We start from the raw sequence: 22,285 nt of genomic DNA, 5'->3' as shown, positions 1-22,285 counted from the left end.
GCCAAATTTAGGCTAGTCAGCAACAAGAGTGAATCTACGTAATGCGTACGTGATATAGTGAGGCTCATTTTTATCATTTAAAAAAACTTCTACCTTATGTACATAAGATACAATGTAAGTTGCCATACATACCTTTCAATAGATCAGAGGGTGCAAAAAGTAATTTCCGTGCTTTTTTGCGTCTTCTAAACCATGAAACCTTGAATAATGGCGTGTGCAGCTACTTTTCGTCATGCTTCACTAAACTTAATGGTATCCGCACAGTAGTGAAACTTTAATAGCAAAAAAAGGCGGGGTTCCACTTTACCCCGTTGGTCCGCTTTACCCCACCTTCCCCTATGCCTTAGCAGCAAAAACTTTACTAGCAAGTCTCAAAGAAATTCTGACGAATTGCGTGAAAGTCGTTAATTTCATCAAAAGCCGAGCTGCAAACCACCATACTTTTAATGCGCTCTGTCAAGAAGTAGGGTCAGATGACGGAGTACTTTTGTATCATTCTGAGGTAGCATACGTTGGTTATCTAGAGAAGTTTTAAAACGACTGTAGCAGCTAAAAATGAGGTATCAACTCTTTTAAAAGCAAAAGGAAGTCCCCTTTCAAAATTGTTCGAGAGTAAAAATTTTCTATACGGCATGGCCTACTTAGCCGATATTTTCGGTCATATTAACAATGTTAATCGTGGCATTCAAGGACCAGGTGTGACAATAATTGATGCAGCTAAAAAACTGAAAGCGTTTTTAGCCAAGTTGCCGGTTTGGAAACGCAGTTTGGAAGCAGGTAATTACGCTAACTTTCCAATGTTAGAAGATCTTGATGGATGAAACTCAAAGAGAATGTAGGCTACTCTTTTGATCTCCATGAGAGAAAATTTTGATGAAACCATGAAAACCTTCTCCATGAAACCCTTCAAATCTCATTTTAACGTTATTTTAATTTAGAACACCTGCCAAACGAAGTTGAAACATGGATTCGAAATCTTTTTCTTTTTGACTTGAACAACATTAGCGATGACGATCTCAGTAAAGATGACCTAATTGATTTGAGATTAAAAGAGTTATTACGCATTGAATTTCATTCAAAAACCTTGGAAGAATTTTGGTGCTCACAACTGCAAACCTACCCATTCTTGGCAAAGCAAGCGATTATTGTTTTATTGCCATTCATAACCATTTACCTTTGCGAGGCAGGATTCTTAGCTCTTGTTAGGCTACAATAAAAACTAAACATAGAAATCGCCTGGACGTTGAAGATGTTAATAGTATGTTAATTGAGTTTCAGGCAAAATTTAGGTAGGGGTCCGCAGAATTAATAATAATTTGTCTAAAGGGGTCCGTGACAACAAAAAAGTTGGGAACCACTGTTGTAGAGGCTTTGAATCACTGACGCAGGCCCGGTCACCGAGATTGACAGAGTGAAGTTTCCGATTGTTGAAGTCTTGTTTCCGGGGAATTATTCCATCCATTAGATGCCGCTGAATGGAGAGCAGTCCTCGTGCGTTGCTCAACGCACTCCCCGAGAGTTGAATCTGCGCGGCTTGATCTTGAAGCTTCTTCGTTCCAGAAGTCACGCGCTAATCAACTGAGCTATCGGGGGCGGGGCGGACGATGTGATCGTATAAATTGAGAAAAAATTAAATAGAATGTAAATGAGAAATAATTAAGTAGGCCTACAAGCCAATAATGTTATCTTCAGATAAAATTTCACATCCAGGTAACCTATCATTTCAAACTTTGAGCCCAAAACAACAATTTATGACGATTTAAATGCACCTTTAGGCTGTCTCTCTTCCACTGACAATAGGCTAATAAGCAACAAAATGAATTTAACTTTGATTTAAAAAAAAAATCTATCACTTTGCATTGAAAAAAAAGCAGTTTTGTGGATTTATGTGTGATTATTTGAAAACTGTCTGGCAGTTTTGCTTCCAAAAACTAGTTTGGTTCGGCTGCTGGCCAACGTTCGATTATTAAACATTTTCAACCTTCCAGTGTAGTCCGAAAACATTGTGAAGCTGGAGTAAAAGAATAGACCCTCGGCCCCAGAAGCTCACACGACGACGACGTGTGCTTGATGACGTCGTGCTTTCCTGTGGCTGTGAATAGTTTGTAAGTATTGCAGCAGGACATGGTAACCACACAGCCATTTCTGTCAAGTTTGCTGAAATGTGACTCTTTATTGCCACCAGGCCCGGATTTAGGGGGAGGCAGAGGGGGCAGTTGCCCCGGGCCCCCCGACTTTTGAAGGGCCCCCCTATGTGGAAAAAATGTGATTTTGTGTTATTTTTTTCCTTTTGGCCTTTAAAGTTTCTTCAAAATGCTGTGCAGTACTGGACTGATGCTACTGTAGACGTAGAGATGGTTTTTCGCGCCGTAGGCGCGAAAAATTTTTTTGCACGGGGGCCCCCCGATCTAAAAGTGCCCCGGGCCCCCCATCAGCTAAATCCGGCCCTGATTGCCACCTTGCATATTGCTGAATTTGATAGAAAAAAAAACTGGTCGCCCAGCGGTGGGATGGCGCAACGAACAAGGCGTTGGCTTTCCAAAAATGCAAATCTGATTCGACTGACGGCTTAGCTGGTTGTTGAAAACACTGCTCACCTTTACCTAGAGCAGGGGAGGGCAAACTTTTTATCCCGAGGGCCGCATTCATAATGTGAATTTGTTCGAGGGACGCACTATGGTAACTTATAATCAAGATTATAAGCCAAAACATAAAATAATACAATTTTGGTAAAGAGGTCACTTTCTTCAACCACAGACATATACAACCAAGCAACCACACGGCATTTAACATGATCCATTAAAATTGAACATAAACTATAAGCTACAAACGTTTTCGGCCATACACACGTTAGCCCTTATCAAGTAACACAAAAAAATAATAACTGCTTATGATAAGCAGTTATTTTTTTTGTGTCATAAAACATAAAATCTAAAATAGTCAAAACACAAGCTTTTATTTAGTTTTAAAGCGACCGAAGAAATGGAGATTTTATATACAGTAGGCTACATGTGTTGTATAAAAGTATACAAAATGTTTGTCTGAATTACTTATTTGAATGGGGAGTCCATTCTCCTCCCCCTTTCTCGCTGGCATCCAACCTGCTGAGCTTCGTCGCGAAGAAGCCACTCTGTCCCTCGGTCGACGGGCACTGGAGCCTAATCATCTTCTCCACCACAAGATCTCTGCCTTCCCAAACGGGCACCCCCGCCGACTGAAATCAAGACACCCATTCGTGCCAGCCGCTCGGCTTCTGATCAACGAAGCTGACGAACAAGACATCTCTGCGGCTACTTGGGCGGACCATAAATGGCATTCTGAATGGAGGTCAAGCACCACCAGACTCCATTCATTCATCCCCGACGCCGACACACGCCCCATCGGCCTGACACTACAGAGACAGGCATGGGTGCGCCTCAACCGTCTCCGTACGGGCGTCGGGCTTTTCCGCTCAACCATGCACCAATGGGGAATGTCTTCTTCCTCCTCCTGTGAATGTGGTGCCGAGGAACAGACCGCAGACCACATCATCAATGACTGTACCATCTTCAAGCCACCTAACGGAGTGGAAGGTCTGCGCGTCATGGATGATGAAACTAAAGACTGGCTGCTCTCTAGCAGCCTTCCAGTGTAGTCCGGGAACATCGTGAATCTGGGGTGGTAAAAGGATAGACCCTCGGCCCCAGAAGCTCAGACGACGACGACGACGACGACGACTTATTTGAATACAACACACATCAAGATAACATGTTGCCAGACGAACTTTGAGCGAATTAACATAATCAGAAAAATTGTTGCAATCATCGCTCCTCTCTCTACCAAGAGTCTTGGCTTCGGTCCAAGAAGACTAAAACGAAAAAGAAAGTCTTGTGATGCGGCATGTCGAAGTCAGAAATTTCCATTGTGACGTAATCAGCTGTTCATCAACGGTTGCTTTGACACTCATAGTAGCCATGCAAAATGGCTGAGTATACAAATGACAAGATACATATTGCTAAAAACTGGGCATCACTAAAGAACACAATGTGGCTGGGGAAATAAACTACTAAATTGAGACAAAAAATTATAATTTGTTTTTATCAAGATGAAATATATGAAGAAAAAGTTTAATTAAGTCGTTGTAGAAATTAAAATTTTCAAGCAATTTTAATACTATTTTTTATATAATTGCTTCAGGCTTTCGCGGGCAGTACAAAAAGTTGTTTCGGGCCACATGCGGCCTGCGGCCGTAGTTTTCCCACCTCTGACTTAGAGTGTAATAAATCGGGTAGGCATAACTGATGAAAGAAAGGCGGCCGAAAGAAAGGAGCTGGTCACCCAACTTTCCTAATGCCGACGGCTTAGTAAAATGAGAACCTTGTCTTTTCATACCCGACACCTTAATAAAGTATGGAACCACCTTTACTTTTACTGCAGCTCAGTGATTTTCAATCGGTGTTCCGTGAATGATCGTCAGGTGTTCTACAAGAAATTCATTAGTTTGACTAGTGTTCTATGGAATAGCGGCCAAAAATCAAAATCACAAGAATTTCGCGTACGTCTTTCTGCAATTATTCCTGCCCTAATATTAACTCTGACCTTATATAACAGGTGCAGATATCACCCTAATAAAAACTGAACGTAAAGAAATTGTTGTTGCATTGTTTATTTTATTGCATCATTGTAAAATTTCGTTTTGAGTTCATTTCTGTGGTTCAGAAAAGGTTGAACAACACTGCGTAGTGTAGGTCTATTGTTAATTGGGTAGAAAGAATATAAATTTTGAAAGCTAGAATAGTCTTTCCTAAAGCTTAAACCTAGTACTTCTACATACTCTTGAATATTTTAAACTAGGGGTATTCCAAGTTCGAGGGTGTACAAAAAAATGTTTTTTTTTAGAGAAACGAGATTTTACTTATTGAAAGGGGACTTAAAGCAAACAAATTCCTCATAAAAAATTAACTCAAAAAAAAGAAAAACTGAAACAAACGAATTTCGCATTTAATTTTCATGAGAAACTTCAAACTTGAATAGTAACACTAAGCCCAAAATTTTTCCACTTAAACGATATAAGGGGGTTTCTGACTGACAAGTTGCCCATAGTAATTTTAAAAGTTTGATCACATTTTAGTCTTAAAAGTCTGCTACTTTGCTAAAAATCACAGGCGTAGGGGAAAGTTAAATATTTTTTTGCGACAAAGCATAGACCACCTGATTTAAAATTCTACACTGTTCCTAGTTGTCTGGTATATACATATAGTTGTCTGGTATGTAGGCCTACTGTAAATGTAATTTGTCAACTATCAACATCGCCCAAATAATGCGAAAGTAACAAGCAATACAAATAACTCAATACAGAAAAAATATTTCACATCAATAAGATATAAATAGGGTTACATTTATTTCAAAATACAAATTGTCATAATGATCATAATGATCTAAAAGGTTAACAAATTAAAACTTATTTCTCATATTTTATAAACTAAGCTTTTAGACTACATTTTCAGAATTCAGCTGAGTATTTTAATATTGTAAGTTATGTTTTCCAAGCATCATTTTCAAAGTCAATTTTAGCACATCTCACTTAGGATAGACTTTTTATAAACTTTGTAAACATCTGGATATGTTCTGCGCAAATTTTTTAAACTCTCAACAAATTACACATTTATTTCTTAACTCTCTCAACATTATGCTCAATTTTGGTGGATTTATTTTTTTATTTTTCATGCATTAACTTCAACATAAAAATATAATTTTGACTGTTTGGGTAAAAAATCAAAAATAAGTTCAGTCTTAATAAAATTTTTGTAACATGTTCAAAGTTTTTGCGCAAATTTTAATTACATTTTGCCAAATTTTCGACTTGGCTTAGAGGTACTGTTGCACCTTCTGCACCTCTGGCTCCTACGCCAATGCTAAAGACTAAAATTACCTTGACAGATGTTTTCCTTTGTTTCTTAAAAATATTGACCATGTGTATTTTGTAGCCTCCTTAGGGCATAGTTTCCAATCAGTGGGCTGCAGCCTGCAAGACTATTTTAGAAAAGCCAGGACGAGTTTGAATGAATGCTGTCGATACTCTGCGTTTTTGGTAGGCTATATTTCATTTCCTCACTGTAAATTTGCCTGAACATGTCAGAATACAGCCTTAACAAACTGCCAAGGGGAAAATATATTTTTACATGCAGTTTACTTTCTAAAATTTGTAGCCTATCGTGCTGCAATGAAAGGACGTAACAAATTTGACAAAGGGATTCCCGATTTGATGCAATAAAAAGGTTTTACGTCGTGTTTGCACTCAGCAATAATTGCGAGAGATATGCATGGCTGCACAATACAAATTTTGGGTTTGCAAGCTTCGAAAAAAATTGCAAGTTCTGTTTTTGGTTTAAAAAAATCAAGCCCAGCTGCATACAAGCAGAGATAATACAATAATTAAACGCAACGCATAACAAGGACATCACAGCAAAAGTTACACGAACAATTTAAATGATTTTAAAAACTATCAGTTTATGACGAAATAAATTTTAGAAAAAGTAGAAAAAAGGATTCCACTTCAGAATGCGCACTCCGAGGTCCCTTCTCTTCTCCTAGTTGCTTCACAACGAGACTGATTTGATTTGGACAACATGAATGTAGAAGTGATAGCCGATGAACCTCGTTTCAAAGTAAAACCGAAAAAGCAGCTGAAGGTCTTTCGAAATTCCTTCCGAAATTGAACTGAAAATATCATGCAGATAATGTTAGATCGTCAATGCGCTAAGAACAACTTTATTGAAGGTCTATGAAAATGCATTTTTCAATTGTACTGCGTCTTCACAAAAAAAAAAAAAAAAAAACTTGACAAAATGCATAATCTAAGCAAAAAAAGGATGAGTTGGTTGATATGAACAGTTGAAGATGCAGAAATACTGTGTTGTTTAATAAAAAAATCTTGAAATGCAAAATTGCCTGTGCAATCAGTCAATGGAAAAGATGAAGGAGCGCAAGCAGGCTTACCGCTAAACGTATTGTAAATGATCGGATTGAGGGCGCTGTTGAGGTACATAATCAGGTGACCAATGGCATGGATGAAGAATGTCGACTCTCGGTGACCGTCATTGAAGTATCCAAATACCCTAAGTATGGCATTTAGAGACACATCGTCATGCATTTTGGTGAATAAATTGTTAAAATAATAATGTTAATAATGCATGCTATTGTTTCTCAGCGCTTTACAAGGCAGACAGTGTCAATGCAGCCGCTTAGAGGCACATCTGAGTACATTGTTAGCCGAATCCATTCCATTGCTAACTGCCAAGCAGGAAGCAGGAATAAAATTCAGTAGGCCTACCACTTTTAGTCTTTAGTATGACCCGACAGGACATCGAACCCATGCCTACCGATTCAGAGGCGGACGCACTAACCATTGCAACATGAAGCACTTGTAGCCAACTAACAGTGCATGATGAAGATAAACTATCAATAAAATTAAAATATCATCATGTTGAAGATGCTTCATTCATATTCTTCCTGCAAAAACTTGATTGGCTATCTCGGTTTGAGCACTGAAGAGAAGTTGATCCAACAATCGGCCTGGTCATGGTGATGCATTAGATTCCAGTGGCGCCTTACGATGATTATGTAGAATTCTTATTCATTTTATTTACAACTTGCTGTGTAAAAGCGGTCTCAAGTAATAAAATCACGTTCAGACCACCTCTAACTAAGTTACTGACTGTGAAACGAAATTAGGTAGAATTTTCTTTTTACATCCACTTCAACACAACTCTGTTTCGGGGAAAGTAGTATCAACTATGGCGACCTGGAGATACGGCCTGATCTGTCACATTATGCAGAAAGTTTCAGATTTTGCCAACTTCTGGTAACTGTCTGAATGAATTTTTCTATAAATTACTTTATAACGTCTTTTTTAGGCCTACTGTCTTTGCCAGGCGACACAATATACTGTATTAATCGCTTTTCAACAGTTTGATTGAGCGTTTTAACTTTTGCGTCTTATTTTAGCCTAGAATGGAACCAGAATCGCGTGATTGGAAGATCAGCGCAATTTCCATTTCACCGAAATGGGTTCAGTACTTATATTTTGGAGTTACATATTGTGCCACTGTCTGCAGTTATTTGTCAAGACAAATATGTTTACTCGTGCAGCTAACTTACATCCGCATCAAATCTAAAATCATGTTTGGAGCGTAGCAGATTCCAAAGACAACGATAAGAGTCACTTGCATTGTGGCGCTTCGTCGTCTTGACCGAAGCAGAAGTATCTACAATAATTAAGAGCATGAGAAAAAGTAAGATAGTAAAGTAATTCTAGAAGTTACAATGAAAACAAATTATGAAAAATACGTTCCTGACATATAAGTTAAAGTCACGGTAGACCTTCTGTGCATCACAAGTCGGCCTGCTTATAGGCTACTCATGGCAAGCTGCGTTTGCGGAACACAGTAGACTGCAAAGTATGTTAATATTTTTATGCCCTTGGATTAAAATTACTTACACTGCTTAAAGTTTTATTATGTGAAAAGGACAAGTTGTTGGAAAAGTTTTTTTTTCAGTCAAAACGAAACCAACTTTGTTCTATAAAAGAAAGCTCGAAATGAAATAAAAAGTTGAAACAAACATTTTGAGTTAAAATTAATATTTTCAGAAAAGTTTTAAAGAGTTTGTTTTGAACACAGAGAAGCTTGAGCAATTGATGAATATTCGAAGGATGTGAAGTTGTGAACGTCCAGGCTATACATCTTGAATATGACGCTTTTTGGTGCTTTTTGTGTTTCAGAACAACTTAAATCTTTAGTTGACAAACGGCACTATACGTTCCAATCAACAAAAGTGTTTTTTTCTTAAAAACAATAAATTACCGTACTTACCATTGAAGAACATTTGTGGCAAATACTTCCACTGCTATCTGACTTTTGAAAGGACAATCGTGATAAACTTTTTCGCACTCTTTTTGAGAAACTGTTGTTTGTTTGGGTGTTCTCTTCAAGATTTTCATCTAGGACACGTTGTTTTCCTTTAGGCCATCACAAAAAAAAATATTATGCTTTTTGTATGTGGTCCCAAACATTTGTTTCCTGCAAATCGTTTAGCCAAAAAAAAATCACAATTGACTATTCAGTTAGACTACAAAAGGATATCAATAACAAAATATTCTTTAAAAACCATGTTGGACCAGGACTCAGGGGCGGCACGCTAGTGTGTGCTGCGGTGCTGCAGCACTCCCATAAAAGTTTTCACAAAAACTTTCTCAAATATCTTAGCGTTTATTCTGCCCAAAATGTATTTTATGTTCTCTGTTCACAGAATTGCTGACTGTTATAAGTGTAAATTATACTTGGAAACTCTGCGTGCTAGGAAATATGTGCTGTTTTGAAACAGCACATGAGCATAACGTCGTAGAGCAGCGTTTCTTAACCTTTTCTGACTTTAGCACCCCTGTAAACAGGCCTGAACAGTCTAGCACCCCTAACTATCGCATACGACAATTACAGTGCCGGACAAAAGTTTTGTAGAGGCCGAAATTTTTACATTGCAGATCGCTGGCGATATATTTTGTAACGAAGACTCTTGTTGTCTAACAAACTGTGCTTTTGTTTTAACGAAGTTGATTCAGGATTTGGTATTTGACTTTCATTCACCAACAGAAATTCAATTACAACCATATGTAAGTGAATCAACTCTCTTAAAACAACAGCACAGTTTGTTAGACGATAAGAAACTTCACTACAAAATATACCGCCAGCGAGGAAAAAGCTTGTCAAAATTTTGGCGCCGCCATTAAACTTTGGCGAAGGAAAGCGATGTACAAATTCATCATTTTGTTCGTTTTTCAAAACTACTCTTCAGGGATACACGGGTCCTATAATATACCAAAATTTGTGTGCTTTAATACGCACAATTCAGGCATGCAGTAGCCACGCTGGTAAACACGCATGGTAAAGTTCTGTAGGTGAATACAAAACTGCAAGTACGCACCCACCAGGTAAGTTCGCACAAACTACTCAGGATCAAGTTGCGTAGCCTACAGTACTTGACTGGGAGATGGCTACAATAACAGCAAATCATGTAGGCTACTTCGAAACAGCAATCATTCATATGACAACTGCTGATACTGGCAGAAAGACGAAAAAATGCAGAAAAGTAAAATGGCATTTTTTGATATTATACTGCATGCATTTAGCACCCCCTACAGTCTATTCCAGCACCCCCAGGGGGTGCTAGCACCCCCGGTTAAGAAACACTGTCGTAGAGGCATCGAACGTGACCTCGTAGAGCCGCGTGTCTTCTTGAATTGTCTGCACAAACGAATTGCAAGCGATGTGCTGTCTTCTGGACAGCACATCGGGCAGAACGAGAAAAAAAGGAAAAAGGCACAGAGTGAAAAGTCGATGCACTGTGTCTGGCTTCGTGGTGACGTCAAAAGTAGTTTACGACGCAATAGCGACACCAGTGTGAATCAACCTTTACGTTGTGAAATTAGGCATTGTTAAATATTACGCAATAAACCAATTAGTAGTTTACATTTTCGCTGATTAGTATTAGGGTAGTTTCACTTAACGAAGAACGCAAATACGGAGGCACTAGAAAAACTGATACTTTTTATGATAGGTACTTCCTTATGATAGGTACTAGGTACTACTGTAGGCTACTTCCCATCCGTGGAAAAAACTACTTAAATTTAATGTCATGCAACAAGCAACGTATCTACATCCAAAATGTAAAGTGACATAGGCCACGGGAGAATTTTTTGTCGAGTAGGTAACAAAAAAAAACAAGCATTTTCTCTTTTATCATTAAGAACGTGTTATTCACATATGTTTGTTGATTGTCCCCTTCAAAATATTACACATTTGCAAAACCTATAAGCCAAGTTTTACCTTAAACTTGTATCACAATTTAGAGCTAAAATATGCTCAGAATGCACCAAATCAAATGTAATTTTCTGAAGGAGACCCCCCCCCCCCCCCGCTGTTGTAGGCTATTTGCCTTTGGCAGACACGCGGTTGAGCGAAGCCCGGCCGCAGCACCTCCATTTCTGGGACTCACCAGCCGCCACCGCCAGGACTTATTGATATTTGCATAAGCCTACATCAACTTTTGAAAGAAAACGTAGCATTTTTTATGAAACCAAATACGAATTTACATTTGATCAAATGCAAATCTACTTTTGTGGAGTTTTGATTGTTGCTGTCAATTTAGACATATTGTACAGTACATATTAGCCTAATTGTCTTTAACTGTTCGTAATTTTAACTAAAGAAAAATATTGGCTACCTCCAATGTAGTTTGGACTTTCCGATTCCAATAAACTTTCGTTGTTATCCCACAAGTTCACCTAAAAGACATGAATCCATTGTGCTAGACCTTAGTTGTAAAGATAGTTATTTCTAGAAGTTCTTTCATTTTCGAAATAATTTTTTTTTTAAATTGATAAGCTAATTCTTAACTATTTGTCTTTTAGCTTAGTTTTGCGTTTTTAGCTTTTGAACAATGTAGAACTTCATAAATCTTTTTATGAACGGTGCATGGAAAATATAACTAACGAGGTCACATAGAAAACGAAGGTACATGTCAGACGCCTTCTAATTGGGACACAACAGTTTAAGTCTAAAGATATAAACGTTTTGAGGTTGGAGTTCCCTTACTTCACGTAGCCTATCCTGCCACGACAATGCAAACACACGGGTACACAAGCATATCCATAGCAGTTAATTATTATTATTTGAAATAATTAGTGAATTGTGAGAGCAATACTCTGTATTGCCGAGATTTTAAAAGTCTTTATCACGTAAAGTCAGATCTTATTTGTTCCTTTTTACTTATGAATGAAGTGGCCGGGATCTTCATACCAAAAATGTGGTTTAAAAAAAAAGAAAAAGAAAATTAATTTCTTACGAATACGTAACTTAAAAGTTTGTAACACTTTAAGATTTAATACGTTGTTTAAAGTAATCAAATCTAAAAACTTTTAAGTGACCGATTGAAGTGTAAACTTTTATCTTTGAAACTCACTTGAAGATGATTGGGAGTTGTGGGAGAATTAGTCATCGACTGAATCTCATTAGAGGTCACTGGCTTGAGAGGTACAAATACTTCTCTTGCTTTTCTTCCGTTTGAACAGCTGCAAACTTTCCCCACATATTTAGCATGCTTTCGCTGGTTGAAACCTGGAATCTGCAAAGATCGTGTGGATGTTTGAGAAATTTCTCATGTTGTGTCAGTTGGTTAACCTTACTTAGTCGATAGATTAGCACACGGGAGCAGCTCATTGTTTTTAAGCAACTCAGCCACAGGTTAAGGTGCCTTCAATCAGCTGGCTCTTGTGAAGCCTCAAACATCCACAACTAGAAAAAGTACCGTAATTAATCAACTGAATTTTTTTAATGTTTAAAGTGTTTAAAGCTCAGTATTTAAATTATACATGTAGTGCACAAACCTTCTTAAAAAGTTACATTCTACTTAAACATTTAGCCTAAGTAAATTTTACATACTGTATATAGCCTACAGATAAGCTACACAGTGGCCTAGGCTACATTACAGAATAGTTACTATCAACTGGACGGTCATATTTTGCCTTGGTAGAAAATCTTTGTTGCAGATTTTTTTTTGCTTGTTAAAATTCATAAATTACAACTGACCGTGTTGTGTGTATAATGAACAATTACCTTAACCCTTCTCAGCTCTTGAAACACCCTTATATATGCCACAGCCAGGACAACCAAAGGAATTGCGTAACATATCAAGAAAAAATATACATGGAAAGCGGACTTCTTTGTCGAACCTGTGATGTGCAGCAGTAAGAAATTAAGATATGTAACGTGGGTAACCTATAAAAAATCAAAATCAAACAAAAAACGAAGGAGGGCGGACATGAGGAGGGTAATCTATAGAGAAGAAAAGTTATCAGAGACACATCAAATCCCTGATTAAAGATCATATAAAAATGGCAACATTTTTTCACAAGTGTCAAATCGTTAGCTTACCGACGGGAAAACATCGAAAGTTAATTGTCGATTAGAAAAAAGTTACTCTATGCAAGTGGAATGTGTAATCTTCATCTTTGGTTCAAAAAAAGCCTCTTTAGAAACTTAAACACGGCAGTTTCGCATACACTTGAAGAGGCTTTGAACCACTAACCCAGAGTAAAGTTTCCGTTTGCTATTGAAATGTGGTTGAGTCTTATTCCACTGAGCTATCGAGGTGTACTTTACAAATATAGGCTACTAATCTAACAGCTTTCACGTACTTGTCCATTCTTCGGTGCACGATTGGAGATTTTTGAGTTCTGGAATCATAGCAATGTCATAGTCGTATGAAAGGTGACTCACGACAGCGACAGGACTTAATGTGCTTAAGCTGAACACCCAGATAGCAGCTATGCATGCCACTGCTGTCTTAGTCGTGCTATGTGCAGCCGAGGCCTTCAGTGGATGACAAACCACAAACCAACGATTGACAGCAATTGCGCCGAGCGAAAGAGTTGAAACCGAAGAGACGACCATCTGTAAACATATTATGCAAATAAGTCTGATTGAAAAGCTTGAAAAAGCAAGTAAAAACATGCACAAGGACAAAAAAAGGGGCGGAAGAATATTTATAAGGCTGATGGTGGCAGGCATGGACTGCACATGAGTCTAGTAGCCTATACAAGAGTGGATTAGGCCTAATGCACATCATTGACATGTCATGCAAAAGCATACATTTTGGAGGTTGAAGAAGGTCAACATTCGTTTCATAACATCACCATTCACAGTGGAATTTGGCTACTGTGACATTTGGCTATGGTAACACCTTTTTAAACATTTTTTCAGGTGTTTCGATAGGCGAGTTCTACTCTAGGCTATATCAGTTCACTACAAATTTTGGCTAACTGTATAAACAATCAAAGGCATTCGTAGAATAAATTTTTAAGTCCTTTTATTTTTTTTGATATAGATATAGGTGGATCGTCCCTTAAGATTGCTTAAAGGAGACATTCAAATTTGGGAAACTTGTATTGTAAGTCTCCCTATCCTTTTCTAAAACTTCCTTCAATGCACAACTTTTTGAAGCTGATTTGTTTTTTCTTTTTGAAGGATTAAAAATAGTTCTTTACAAACACCAAACAATATCAACACCAAAAGATCTCAGCCATCGGAATGGCATTAATAAAAAACTGAAGTGATTGAAAGTAACAGTGAAACAATAGGCTACTGGCTCTACCTTTGAGAAGGCGCCTTCCCGCAGGTAAAGCGCTACTGAATTATAGGTGACGCAGAAACAATTAAACAAATGAGCCTCTGGAACAATAGGCCAAGTTTACCTTACCATTAAATTAGGTCTACGAGTCTACCCCATCGAGTTGAAAATGTTGAAATGTCGGCTATTCAAACACATGTAGCTTAATTCAAACCTGAAGGTATATTGCGAGCTTGCACATGAAATGTCCAAACATCCAGGATTCAAAAATGTCCACAACTAAAGTTGGCGGTAGAGCTATCAGAGTCACAAGAATATCGGCAACAGCCAAATTCAGCATGAAGTAATAAACTGTGGTTTGAAAGTTTTTCCTCTTCAAAATGTAAATCACTACTGTGAAAGTAAACGTATTCTTGTTAGCATTGTAAAAATAATGTGAAAATTATCCTGTATTTATCGAAATGTGCCTGTTTCTCATTGTAATGTGATGTGTTCTATAATCTAATTGTAGTGAAACCACAAGTTAAAACACTAAAGTTGGTTAACTTTAAAAGCCTTGTGGCATCCAAAATTTAGCTTAGGCTACTGTAATTGTTGAAGATGTGGATTTAGTGGACGGAAAGGCAAGAAAGTCTTGTCCACATTCAAAAATGTCGTTAAAAAGTCAACAGAGTTGTGATAATGCTCATTGCTCAGCAGCGTGCTAGTAAGAGTATCCTAGGGAGATTTTGTTAAGATCACGTTGTCGGTTTTACCAGAAGACTGTATGTTGTACGTAAAATATTAAGCATTTAGATGAAGACTTGTTCAGATGTTTGATTTGCATTGTAAAATATGCTGTGGTACCACCAATGACTGGGGCAGCGTGGCCATGTTTTAGGTGTTCCGCGTTTGCAGCAAACTTTAGTGCATTTGTATTTAAAAAAGACCTGGGTGATGTTCAACCTTGTCAGCTTCACCATTTTTTGTTTTTGAATGCAAGTAGACTAAATGCCTAAAGTTTAATAAAAAAAAGTGGACACTAAACACCCGAAAAAATGGTCACACCACGCCACTGGTTCCAACACGTATGACTCAAGCCAAAGTTAATTTCACGGCAGAAATTGCAGACGACATGCTTATCAATATCAAGATGCTAATTTTGTGGTTTGTTGTTTGTTTATTGATTTTTTTCATCAAATCCACAAAACCCGTTTCATCATTTTTTATTAATCAAGATCAATTTAAAATCCAACTCAGCCAAGTATTACAGACCGAATTAAATCGTATCTTTGTACATTTCCTCTGGGGATTAAATTTCCAGATTATTAGTCTAGTTGCAGTTCCCAAATGGGTTTCTTGTCAATCGTAAGACATCGGGATGATTCCAATGTGGTTTAAGATCAAAAGATTTAGCTAAATTTGTGTCACTCAGTCATGCTTATTGAGTATATCCGCTACGCTAGTGGTCACACATTTCAATGTTAAAGATGTCGTAGTCGCATGTCATAGTCACATACAGTGCAATGAGGAAGCATTTATGTGCAAATTGTCAAAACGTTTCACACACTGACCTTTTTAACGTGATAACGTTTAATTGCAGTTGTATTATTGGTCAGGTGTTAGGCTAGTTTGATGGCAAGTAGGCCTACAGTGGATAGGAAAAGGAATGAATTCAAATGCGAGTTGCATGATTTTCTTTCATGCAATGCTTTTGTATTGATCTTCTTTGAAACTTATAAACTGGCACTTTTTACCAAACCAAATAAAACCGTTCAATGTAACTTAGATTAAGAGTTGAGCTATCTAGTGTTAATGTGACGTTCCAATAATTATGAATAAAAAGAAACATAACATTGTTAAACTTCCACTTAACTTCAAGTGAAGTTTGAGTCATAGATTGCATTTGTACAAATATTGTTGTTTTTCCTATATTTTTACTTTCAAACGATTTGAAGAAATCTTATCAGCATTTCTAGTATTTTTTTTCAAAGAGGGATCGTTAATGTAGTCTAAGTCATGCCAACTGCGGTCTAAATTGTCATCCAACTCAAAACAGGAAATAATCAATATTTTGAATGTGCTTTTGATATATCATAGCTCAAAAACTTAATGACAATAAAATAATTCTGGTTTTCCATTCTTTGTAAAGAATTATAGACCTAAAATTGTATACATTTGTTTGCACTTCCCTCAATCACCTTTTAAAGTCATTAAAATATACAACACATGGATGATATAAAAATATAAAAACAAAAAGAAAGACATTTCAAAACAGGCGTCGAACTCACTATGCTGCTAGATAAAGCGACACAGTTACATGTCTTGTAATTCAAAATAATTTAATTTCGAATTAATGAACGACATAGGCCTAGTTAAAAATCCTTTTCAATTATATGATCATGTTTTGTAAGCTTATTCATATACAAAGATTTTATTTCAATAAGGTTAGAATGAGAATACAAAGTAATTTATATTACCAGGCTATATATATATGATTTTTGCATAGCCTAAAAACATTTTACTTGAAAAATTTAAGACCAGATTAAAGCATTCAATCGTTAGCACTGAAACGAGGCCAATTATCCACCATGCTAAAAAACAAACAAGCAACATCGACTTACTTAAGCTGTTCCCGACCAACGAAATGACAAAGACGACCAAGTAAAGCGACATAATGATCCATTCTTTAGGTCCGGGTTTTAAATAATGCTCCCATACGTCGAATATAAATTCTTCCTCCCCGTATTCAGTGCTATTTTCTATCGACTCAATACCAAGCCATTCAGAATTCTCAAATTCAGTATCATTGTATTTAAACAGAAGTTTCGACTTCATGTTAAGGGTGGGGTTAAAAACTGTCATGTCTGTCATGCTTTGAATAAAACCAAAATTTTAAATCTTTTATCCTAAAAAAATTCCTATCTGCAGTTCAAGAGTAGGCTATACCCAATCAACAAATTGCCATTGGTACAGCATTTCTACTAAATTATGCATTAAAACAATGTAAACTGGCGTTTTGTCTCTTGTGCAATTGTTCAAAAAACTGCGGATCCATTACATTCATGGGCGTGTTTTTATCTATCCATCAGTGCGTTCGACATGCAATGGCCAGGCTGCGTCAAGTTATAATGAGAATTATTGCAACGTCTTGACAATTTATAAGCTCCCAGAGGAGGAATAGCTTCATTGCCGTGACAGTTTTCACAATACGCTGCGCTTGCAAAAGTCAGTTTTGTGACAAATGATCAAGCTATTTTTTCGTTACAATCTGATTTGTGATGAAACAGAGATTTGAATGTAATGGAAAAAGCTTATGAATTCTAATAAAGAAAGAAAATAACAGATTAAACATTTACGAAAGTGTTTGTGAAAAATCCAACAGACGTTTTGAAAGAGGAATCTGATCCGGCATCGGTGAAATTTTCTGTCCTCAAAACGAAACTCCTTTAAAAAAACAAGATAGCCTACTACCACAAAGAAAAGAAAAATATTAACAAAACATTAGGTAAAAATGTATCTTTTGCCGAAAGGAAGAAGCTCAAAAAAAGGATTGTGTGCAAACCCATTAGCCAATAGCAAAAGAATATGCTTCAATCACCTATTTCGTTATTGGTATTTTGCCAGCACATTTTGCTGTAAAAGTGGCTCTTTCTACAATTTGTCCCAAACGAGCTGCCATGCCAAGACATCAAAAACATAAACCTTTTTGTTTTTGTAAACCTGAACAATCATCTAGCCTGGGTAAAAATTGTTGTTTTCTGCCTTTACTTTCGACCTTAAGTAATATTTAACACAGACTGCCTTTCTGGCAACAGTGAGACTGCCATTTTGCTTACATTCATCTATAGATGGTTTTACTCAAGAAGTTATGTCAGTTCTTTTATCTTCAGTGTCTTAAAATAGATTAAACTACAAAAATGTCCTCACTTCTTTCTCTATGTTCTTATCATTCTGCAGTAGAGCTAAGTGGTCAGCTTATTGCCATTAGCATTCAACCAACATTCATCAGACTTGGCTGCTATAATGTTACATGTCAAGAGTAAGACAAATTAATAAATTATGTTAGGTATGTGTGCTAGCTGAATATGGACTTTTATAACTTATGGCAATAAGTAATAGTAAATAAGAGCTCTGAACTCAAAACTGAACTAAGAATAAAGAAAACTGGGTCTTTTTGCCGAATTTTTGAACTCTTAAAGTTTCTAAACTCTACAATATTAGAATGGAAAAAAATAATATTATATATATTTACACATTTTGTTTTATTGATGCCGTAAAATGTTAAGAGGTATTAATGCACTTATGGACATATGGATACAAACAGATAGCCTATGCATACGGTAGCTACCTATAAGATTTTCACTTGTGGCATTTTTAAGTGGATTTCTTTCAATTTATACTAACATCTTTCTTCTCCGTCTGAACACCGACCACAGCAAAAACATTCTAGACAGTGATTCAAATTTAGGAGGTAAAGCTTGTCGCCTTGAATAGGATTTGTAAAGTTCACATTTCCTGTCTCATCAACCTACGATTTTCTGGCTGTAATTTTATTGAAAACAAGCCAACTCTACAGCGAAACGATCTTCTTTTGTGGGATTTGCTTTTTGCACAGTTTTCTGAGTTTTGTTATTTGTTTACTGGCTACAGCTTTGTTAATATCCTTTTTGTGATATCAACTTAAAGTCAAATCTACGAAAAAATTTCACACTGACAAGTAAATGTGACTTAAATGCTGATGATAACAACAGCTAATAAATATCTTCATAAAAAATGTAACCTTTTTTCTTCTTCTTCTATCGAGTCTTCTAAAGTTCGTTGACACACCACAGATTGACACATTCTTCCGCAACGGAGTTATACACTGACAGGTCCCACCTATTGCACGGGATGGTTTGTTTGTCGTATCCAGGCTTACACCCGGTGGTAGAAGATTTAGATTAAGTGGACGGGAAGGCAAGGAAGCCAATCTTCGTGTGCACCTTCAGGCATGCCTTTAAGTGTCCTGTCACAGACACAGCCGCATGCTCTTGAGCGGTGTCGAACCGGCGCCCTTTCGATTGCCGTTCCAGTGTTCTCACCACTCGGCTATGCAGTCGACGGGGTGGTAAGCCGAGGGCAAACAAGAAGGTGGTCCGCTGTTTGGGGCTCGGTGCAACAGATACATGCAATTGGGCCCGTGTCGTAGCCCCACTCCACCATTGCAGACTTAGTGCGTCCAACACCAGTTCGGAGTCGATTTAATGTTTTCCACTTTGCCCAAGGAGCGATAGCTCCTGGGGGGAGGGACTCTGCTGGTGGGACCTTCATTTCAGTGCATGATGGGTCATTTTCGAATTGTTGTTTCCATTGGTTAAGTCTTGTTTCTTCTTTTGTTGAGGTTAGTGGCTTTGAGACGTAACCTTTTTTAATTTAAAACTACGAAGTCAATGCAGGCTACTTGAAATTTAATTTCTGCAACATAATATATTAGGCTACTGGATTACACTGTTGGTTGATATAAATCAAGGTAGGCTAAGAACATTAGCTTTAAGAATTTTTTTTTCTCCTTTATCATGACATTTTTGAGTACTGGTAGTCAAAAACTGTCAACCGCTTAAAATGGTGATATAAGTTAGTATTAGGTAATATAAACATTGATGATAAGGTACGAATAAAGCTTTTTAATAAAATGAAGTATGTTTTCTTATCGAATCGCTAAGAGCAGATGTTTTAACTACGCTATCAGTTAGTTGTCGTTTCTCACTTCTTTTTTTTTGTCACAGACTTGATGTTTATCCTACATAGTTCAAAAGCAACCTTGTTTCAAAATCAAGCGACATGCCACCAGAAGCAAATTAGCTTAGATTTAATTATCATTCTAAGACAATTCAAGCGTGGCATGTGGGCACGATAATGTGCTTAAGAACGGATTTTTCAACTGCTTAGAATCTTTAGTGTAATCAATTGTCAGCAGGAAACTTTTGTCTAATTCTTTTAAAAAACTGTAGGCCTACGTCATTTTAGCATTTGTAACATCAGCAAACATTTGTAAAGTTTACCAGCCGGGCTTAACTAATCCTTGTTAACTTAGCTTAACTAATCTTAGCGATTTCCACAAAAAGATCAATGGCTGGAATGCAGCATGTAGTGCAGTGTGCATATCCTCGCATCATAAACAATATTTGATCTGATCGATGCACGATTACGTGTTTCATTTCCTGTCAAGGTCACGCTATATGATGGCTAAAAACACCTTCACAAAAAAGAAATAAATTCAATCGCATCTTCAAACTCATCGCATGCCGTATCAGATAGCCCACAATCGATTGCGCTGCAATAGTCCAATGAAACTCACGGATGATGATAATTCTCACGATTACAATCATATGGAAAACAGAGTTATTAAATCATTACAAAAACAAACCTTTCTATTGGATACAGCATATGAGAGTGCTGATTTATGTTGACAAACCGAACATTTTTTGTCGCACCCAGGCTTACATCGGAAGTTTGAAGATTTATATTAAGTAGACTGGAAGGCAAGGAAGCCAATCGAAGCCAATACTTTTTCTCGACCTTTGCTATGTTGACGTGTATTGTTTTTGATATGATGGTCAGAAATAAAAAACAACTGACTGAACTGAACCTTCAGGAATTTCATTAAGTGTATCCTCCGCACACTTGACGATCTGACGAAAAGTTGTCTCCAAGTCCTTCCATTCGGCTGGCCACAAACTTTCTGCTTCATACAAACGACGACGAGACTGATTTTATGGCAGTCGCATAATATTTCGTTTCTGCACAAGTTCAAATCTAGACCGAGTTGGTGTTGCATGCTAACCTATAAAAACTTTGGTAAAGAATTCACCATTGGTTTGGTTTTGAATCTTTATCTTCGCACTGACAAAGCCTTTGATAGGTTATTCCTGGTAGTTTCGCATATTTATAGAAACTCCTGACGCAGGGGCCGTTACCAACATTGGCAGGGTGAAGTTTCCGATTGTTCAAATGTTGTTGCGGGGAAATTATTTATCCACGAGGTGCCACTAAGCAGAGAGCAGTCCTGAAGTGCGTTGCTCAAGCGCACACCCCGAGAGTCGAACCAGCGCCGCATGATTTTAAATCGAGTACGTAACCACTGAGCTAATGGGACTGTAACACAAAACATATCTCACTTAGCAATATCACAAATTGTGACAGTATTTTATTTTAAAACATGAAAAAAATAACATAATGAAATTTTTCGTGTTTCATAGGTGCCTGTCAGGAAATCGTACTAATTTGCCCCGTTAGCTCAGTGGTTACGCGCTGATCAAGATCACGCCGCGCCGGTTCCACTCTCGGGGTGTGTGCTTGAACAGCGCATTTCAGGACTGCTCTCCATTCAACGGCACCTAGTTAATGGAATAATTTTTCGGCAGAACACTTCAATAATCGGAAAACTTCACTCTGCAAATTTCGGTAACCGGCCCTGCGTCAAGAGTCTCTACAAGTATGCGAAACTACCAGGCATAACCAATCAAGGCTTTGTCAGTCCGAAGATAAAGATTCAAAACCAACCAAACCAACCGCTTGCTGCATGAATTTGCTGATCTTTCTCAGGAATTTTGAAAAATTTCAGAAAAAATAAGATCTGTTGTTTTTTTCCACCTGGCAGAACCCGAGAGTGCATCATCACATATTCAAGTAGATTTTGTGACGTTTAAAAAATAAATCTTGCACTGAACTTCTGTAGCCTACGATATCTTTGCCAAACTCATCAAGATGAATCAGAATCTCCTGCAACAATTTTTACCTACAATCACACCTCTGCCTACCAATAAAGTCAATGTTCCATAAAGCTGTGTGATGTTATTCTTCGCTTTAATATGCCTTTATGAAATATTTGTGAAAATTTTCATTAGGGATGACATGCAATATAGGCTAAGCCGATGTTTTAATAACTTAGTCTCTAATTTCCGTATTCAGGGTTTTTAAGTTTATTTCTGTCGCTTCTACTACTGTACCTTAAAAACCGCTGCTGTCATGACAATATTGCTTTGGTCTTTGGGGGTGAAATGAAATGTTATGTTGAAGTGTATTGCTGCAGCTGTGATGGTCAGAAATAAAAACGATTGAGCTAAATGTATAGTTGGAAACTCTGCTCTATATTGATGAC

At 37.3% G+C, this 22,285-nt stretch overlaps 1 protein-coding gene across 2 annotated transcripts; it reads right to left on the bottom strand.

The window, feature by feature from the left end:
- Window positions 1-5,613: 5,613 nt before the first annotated feature.
- Window positions 5,614-17,299, bottom strand: LOC145783474 (orexin/Hypocretin receptor type 1-like). 2 transcript variants are annotated; one of them, XM_082595359.1, is made up of 10 exons: window positions 16,767-17,299; window positions 14,378-14,556; window positions 13,232-13,487; window positions 12,651-12,766; window positions 11,998-12,159; window positions 11,260-11,320; window positions 8,853-8,998; window positions 8,140-8,246; window positions 6,979-7,097; window positions 5,614-6,699 (listed from the first exon to the last, which is right to left on the bottom strand). In XM_082595359.1, exons 1-10 carry the CDS (start codon window positions 17,014-17,016, stop codon window positions 6,536-6,538), a joined length of 1,560 nt encoding a protein of 519 aa, XP_082451485.1. In that variant the 5' UTR covers window positions 17,017-17,299; the 3' UTR covers window positions 5,614-6,535. The 2 variants fall into 2 exon arrangements, with proteins under 2 accessions (XP_082451485.1, XP_082451486.1); XM_082595360.1 differs by having other exon boundaries at window positions 8,853-8,980.
- Window positions 17,300-22,285: the final 4,986 nt, after the last annotated feature.

This window comes from Aplidium turbinatum, chromosome 14, assembly GCF_918807975.1.
Source record: "Aplidium turbinatum chromosome 14, kaAplTurb1.1, whole genome shotgun sequence".
NCBI lineage: Eukaryota > Metazoa > Chordata > Ascidiacea > Aplousobranchia > Polyclinidae > Aplidium > Aplidium turbinatum.
The sequence above is the reverse complement of the archived record's forward strand: the minus strand, read 5'-3'. Positions and strand labels throughout refer to the sequence as shown.

Bases quoted from the DNA above. Each gene is read 5' to 3' on its own strand.
- LOC145783474 (XM_082595359.1), bottom strand. From the start codon at position 17,016: ATGACAGACATGACAGTTTTTAACCCCACCCTTAACATGAAGTCGAAA. The intron at 13,488-14,377 runs GTTTGAATTAAG...ATATGTTTACAG, and splicing joins AGCTCGCAATATACCTTCAG to ATGGTCGTCTCTTCGGTTTC. The intron at 7,098-8,139 runs GTAAGTTAGCTG...TGCCATACTTAG, and splicing joins ATTTTAGATTTGATGCGGAT to GGTATTTGGATACTTCAATG.